General features: G+C 51.1%; 1 protein-coding gene and 1 long non-coding RNA gene across 6 annotated transcripts in view; one reads left to right on the top strand and one right to left on the bottom strand.

Moving 5' to 3' along the window:
* The window catches only part of Lipe (lipase E, hormone sensitive type), an 18958-nt gene extending 17628 nt beyond the window's left edge, over positions 1-1330 (top strand). For all 5 annotated transcript variants that reach the window (XM_031385764.1, XM_031385766.1, XM_031385767.1 and 2 more), the window contains 2 exons: positions 342-781; positions 1074-1330. In XM_031385764.1, the coding sequence (XP_031241624.1) occupies positions 342-781; positions 1074-1286 (653 nt within the window). In that variant the 3' untranslated portion in view covers positions 1287-1330. The remainder of the gene's footprint in view (positions 1-341; positions 782-1073) is intronic.
* Positions 1331-2676: 1346 nt separating this feature from the next.
* On the bottom strand, positions 2677-4791 carry LOC116101849. Its single transcript, XR_004122941.1, has 2 exons — positions 4459-4791; positions 2677-2930 (listed from the first exon to the last, which is right to left on the bottom strand). It is a non-coding gene; the product is annotated as an uncharacterized LOC116101849 (long non-coding RNA).
* Positions 4792-5518: the final 727 nt, after the last annotated feature.

Here is a 5518-nt window from a genome sequence, read left to right as displayed (position 1 = left end):
AATTCATATAGATACATCTTGATTCCTCTGGAGGATTGTTAATCCTGAGTTCTTATATTCTTGTAACTTATAAGCTAAGTACTATATAACATTTATACAGAGGAAAAAAATGGAAGCTTTCAGAAGTCAATTGATTTGCACTTCCCAGTCTTACTACATGTACATCCTGCCCTAATAACACAGCCCCACCTCCAAGACTACCGGCCTTAGGATTGCAACCCTGGATACAGAAACGTCCCATTCTGGAGGGGGTGGTTGGTCCTGGACCTCCCCTGTCTGGCATCCATGCATCCTACACACTTCTGGCCTCAGGCAGCTTCTCTGTCTTTACCCTTCTATAGAGTCAGTGCGCCCCTCGGAGTCTATGCGCCGGAGTGTGTCTGAGGCAGCCCTGGCCCAGCCTGAGGCCTTACTGGGCACAGATACCCTGAAGAAGCTGACAATAAAGGATTGGGGCTCTAAGGGCAACCCAAAGCCTTCGGACAGTCCTGAAATGTCACAGTCAATGGAGACACTTGGCCCCTCCACACCCTCCGATGTCAACTTTTTTATGCGGCCTGGGAATTCCCACGAAGAGGCTGAAGCCAAAGATAAAGTGAGCCCCATGGACGGAGTCCCCCACGTGCGTGCTGCCTTCCCTGAGGGTTTCCACCCCCGACGCTCAAGCCAAGGTGTCCTCCACATGCCCCTCTACTCCGCACCCATAGTCAAGAACCCCTTCATGTCTCCTCTGCTGGCCCCTGACAGCATGCTGAAGACCCTGCCGCCTGTGCACATTGTGGTAAGAACAAGGCCGGGCAGGCAGTGGGATGGGAGAAAAGAGCTAACCAAGTACCACGTAGCCAGCCAGGCCAGGAAGTCTTGTCATTTGCAGATATGTTGGGCAGGAGGCTTGAGCAGGTGGAAAAGATGGGCGGGACTGGGTAAAGTTCAAGGATTCCGTTAACCATCGCCACTGAGTTCTTTCTACCCACTCCCTCCCCAACTCCCCTTATTCCTCCGGCCACTGTCAACCTTCACATCTGTGTCCACGTGTTTTTTCCCTCCCTCCTACCCTGATCCCCACTCTCTAGGCATGCGCTCTGGACCCCATGCTGGATGACTCGGTCATGTTCGCACGGCGACTGCGCGACCTGGGCCAGCCCGTGACACTGAAAGTGGTAGAGGACCTGCCGCACGGCTTCCTGAGCCTGGCGGCCCTGTGTCGCGAGACCCGGCAAGCCACGGAGTTGTGCGTGCAGCGCATTCGGCTGATCCTCACCCCGCCTGCTGCACCGCTGATCTGAGCTGGGGACGGCGGGTGGCGGCACTAAAAGACCTCTTGCTCCCATCTGCGCGGGCTTCCGTGATGAGTGCGCTCCAAGACGGGCTCTAGGCCCCTCGGGTCGGGCTGGGCGGGTGGGTGTGGGCTGTGCCTTAACTAGTGACAGTAAGTGGGGCAGGACAGGGGCCAAAAGCTGAACCTGGGGGAGGGGGACGCACACACACACCTGTCACCGAGACAGCTGGACCTGCACTCCACCACTGCCTTCTGTTGCTGTGACCGACCGGCTAATCGGTTTTGCCTTTTGTAAATAAAAGTTATTTAATTAGTTAGGCCTTTTAAAAACAGGGAGTGTGTTTTCCCAGCAGATGGCAGCACTGAGCTCAAGTTGCTGCGAAAGGGAAAATTAGGCTATGTGGACCCAGACTCCAGCTTTGCTCACAACCAAAACCACCTAATATGCAAGTTCTACCTGCCGGTGATCGTCATTAAGCCTCAGCAGCCTGGCCCACTGTAGACCCTGGGTTCAGCGGGACAATTTAGACCCAAAGTCTGCCCTTGGGGCTGCTGGTACAAGGTTTAAGAGGTCTGTGCAATGATGGATCAGAAAGGATTTCACAGAAGAAATGACATTACCCTTAGAGGAGCACAGAGCTGAAGAGATGACTCAGTGGTTAAGAGCACTAATTGCTCTTTAAGAGGACCCAGGTTCAATTCCCAGCACCCACATGGGAGCTCACAACTGTTAAGTCCAGCCCAGGGCCTCCAAGCACACCAGGTATAAACATGGTGAGCAGACATATATGAAGACAAAACACCCATACGCACACGTCATTTTTAAATTTTTAAAAATGTGAGTATAAACTTGCTAGGCAGAGAAGCATGACAGTAAGCAGTGACCCAGGCTTCCATGCCAGAAAGCCAAGTGTAAAGTGGGGAGTTGGGGAGGAGCCTGGATTATAATTGAGCTACAAGGATCCCTGTGAGGGTCAGCACACTGAAGAGCATGCTGAGGCATTGGGGATGGCCTGAGAGCCAAGAGGCAAGGAAGACTTGGGGACAAGTGAGGGCAAGGCCTGGGCTGGAGCAGAGGCCATGAGCAGAGAACAGGCAACACATCCCAGAGCTAGCAGCAAGGTTACATAAGTAAGACTCACTTAAGGTAGGGATTAGATTCTAACAGAGCAAGCATGACTCTTAGGTCTAGCCACAAAGCAAGTGGACAGTGAGGCAGCCTGGTCCCTGAAAGGAGGCTCAAGGGTGTGTGATGAAGCTGGGGTTCAGGGATGCTCAGAGGTGATCTGAGCTACTTTAGAGGAACATCCAGGAGACTGGGGAGAGGTGTGGGGGCTCACTCTAGCTAGAACCAAAGAACTAGGATCACTCTAGAAAGAATAATCAAGGTAGGATTGGAGAAGGACCAGAACAAAGCACTGACATTTATGGCCCACAATAAAGGAATGGATCATGAGAGGCCAGTGCTGGAATGCTCTAAGGATCAGCTGGAGAGGAAGTGAGGCAGAAGAGAAGAGGCTGGAGAGGAAGTGTCCAGAGGCAGGAGTGGTCCATGACAGATTGAAATGCTATCCTAGGGCCTCACCCATGAACGCATATGTGATGTGTGATGTCACAGAGTCATGGGAGGTTGGCATCCCAAGGTGGTGGGCTGAAAGAGAGCAAAAGATAAAGGACTCAGCCAGCAGGCACCACACGTCTGCAGAAGTAAAAAGGACAAGATATAATTGACAGAATCTTGGTAGGGTGGGGAGCAGAGAAGATGGAACAAGTTCTAATAGTGTCAGAAAGAGAGAGACAGATGTAGAAGCACAATTGGTTTCTTAAAGGAGAGGGTAGCAGGGGACCCCCTCCCTTAAGGGGGTTTACCCAGGTGACTTCTGAATCAAAACCTGACATAAAGACAATCACAGTGGCTCATACCTATAACAGGTAGAAGGCTCAAGCAGAACTTCCATCAGCTTGAGGCCACTCTGGGCTACATAGTGAATAGTAAGGTCATTATGTAGTCCAGGCTGGCTCCAAACTATGGTCCAGAGTGAGACCCTGAAGAAAAAAAAAACAACCTAGAATTCCCAAAAGGATTTATATCTAGGTCCTAAATACACCTCCATTCTGCTACTAGCTCATCAAGTATGGATGGCCCCTAGGGTGAACAACAGTCCCAAAGTCTTGTCTTGGAAACCCCTTTGTCCTCCTGGCCCATCCACTACTCATCCTGCCTCTGCCTCTTGTCAGCTTCTGCCCAGGTCCAGGCTCCCCCTATTCTACCTAGGCTCTGGAGAGAGCCACCTCTTGGTCAAATGACATCTCCAGCTCTGGTTTCTGGTCTGACCTAGGCCAGTCAAAGCTGGGCTAACTATCAACACAGTCAGTGGTTTTACACGCATGCACACGCACACGCACACACAGACACACACCACACACATGGGAGGGGGGGAAGGGGGGGAGAGAGAGAGAGAGAGATACAGAGTTCAGTTCCTAGGTCTGGCTGCTGCCCACCTTATCCTCTCCCAGCCTTCCAGCTCCCCTGGTGGTTATGAAGACAGCATGAGTCTTCTATGTGGGTACCTAAGCACGGTAATCAATGAATCTCTAGACCTCCCTGCCTTTGCACTGGCTGAAACCCTCTCACAACCTCTGCGCCACCTAGTGCTCTTCTTCGCCACCTAGTGCTCTTCCAAGTGCCAGCTCCATGGCCCCTCCTCTGGGAATTCTTTTCTACCATGGCAACCCCCTAAAAAGATTCCTGTGCCTCCCCACCCCTTCACACCCTTGACCATCAATACCTGTTGTCCCCTCTAACCTGAGGTCCCTGGAGGGCAGCAGGGCCCAGGTCTGACTCATCTTGATCACCACATTCCCCAGCATCAGGCCTGGCACACCAGAAAGCCCAGGAAATGTTTGTTTAAGTAATGAGTGAGTGAGCGCTGAGTGAGTGGATGAGTTTACGAGGGAACCATGAGTGAATTCAAGACAGCAGGAAGTGAACGGAGGGATACACAGGACAGGCTAGGAAGGTCGAATCGATGGGCACATTTTTGAGGTTATTCATTCCTGAGCTCAGTTTGTCCAATGGCGGCCTGACTACGCTCCCTCACCCCTCCGCTGCAAGGCCGGCTGTCTCCCACCAGGCTGTACGCAAAATCTCAATACTGGTCATTCTGGAAAGAACTTACCTGGACCAACCAGGAGAGCTGGTTCCCTTGTGAGTACCTTCGGCTTTTAGCAAAACCGAACAGAAGCCGGCGCAGGTTTCTTGTCTATTGGCAGATTGGCCGAAACTAACGGAGAATGACGTCTCTGGGAGCCTATCGCTGTCCTACATGAACTGCAACCCCGCCCATTCAGGAAAACACCCATAAGAAGTGTCAGGTCCTCTTCTGGAGACAGGCAGGATGGCTGAAGGCGTGTTCGTGTTCGGAATGGCCAAGAATAGAACTTTGGGCCTCTGGCACCTGAGGTGTTTCCAAGTGTTCTACTTTGTTTCCTCTCCTCCCTCTTCTTTTCTCCAGTACTGAGGATAGAACCCAGGGCTTTTCATATGCCAAGCAAGGTCTCTTCTACTGGGCACTGAACCCTCAATCCTTTTAGTTGCATAGATTGGCCTTGAACTCACTGTTATTCAGTTATCTCTGATGCGCCTTAGCCTCTAGAGTGCTTAGGATCCCAGGTCTGAGCCATCCATTCCCAACAGCCCTTGAGTCTGGGGGAAAGAAGCCACACTCCTTGATCCCAAAGGATCGGGGTACTTAGGACCCGAGAAGGGTTTTTGTGTCTGAGAATAAGAAACTTAATTGTGTCCAAAGAATTAGAAATCTAAAAAACTGGGGTCCAGAAATTTGAATGCCAGGAACGTTTGAGTCACTCTGATTTATCTCCTCTGCATGACAGATCTGGGTTTCAGGATTTTATGAGGCTATTTGTGGGACTGGTGCCAAGCCTTACCCCTAGGCAAGTTTTCTGAGGCTGAGGTGGAGCCCTTACTAGAGGGGAGGTAGGAGGGGAACTCTTAGTTTGGATGTCATTTCCACCTGTGTCCCTGCCAAGGAAGCCAGGCACAAAAGCTTCCTGCCAAAGGAGCCTAGACGGGGAGGAGACTTGAGAATAACATGGAGACAAGGAAGAAGAAAAACAAAGACACCAAAGAAGAGATTAAAAATAATAAAACAATAATAACAGTTCTCTTGCCCTGAATTTACTGTGGCCTGAGTTCTGTACTAAAGCATTTCACATAAT

This window comes from Mastomys coucha, unplaced genomic scaffold (genome assembly GCF_008632895.1).
Source record: "Mastomys coucha isolate ucsf_1 unplaced genomic scaffold, UCSF_Mcou_1 pScaffold21, whole genome shotgun sequence".
Taxonomy (NCBI): Eukaryota; Metazoa; Chordata; class Mammalia; order Rodentia; family Muridae; genus Mastomys; species Mastomys coucha.
Note: the sequence above shows the minus strand (reverse complement) of the source record. Positions and strands in the feature narration are given on the sequence as shown.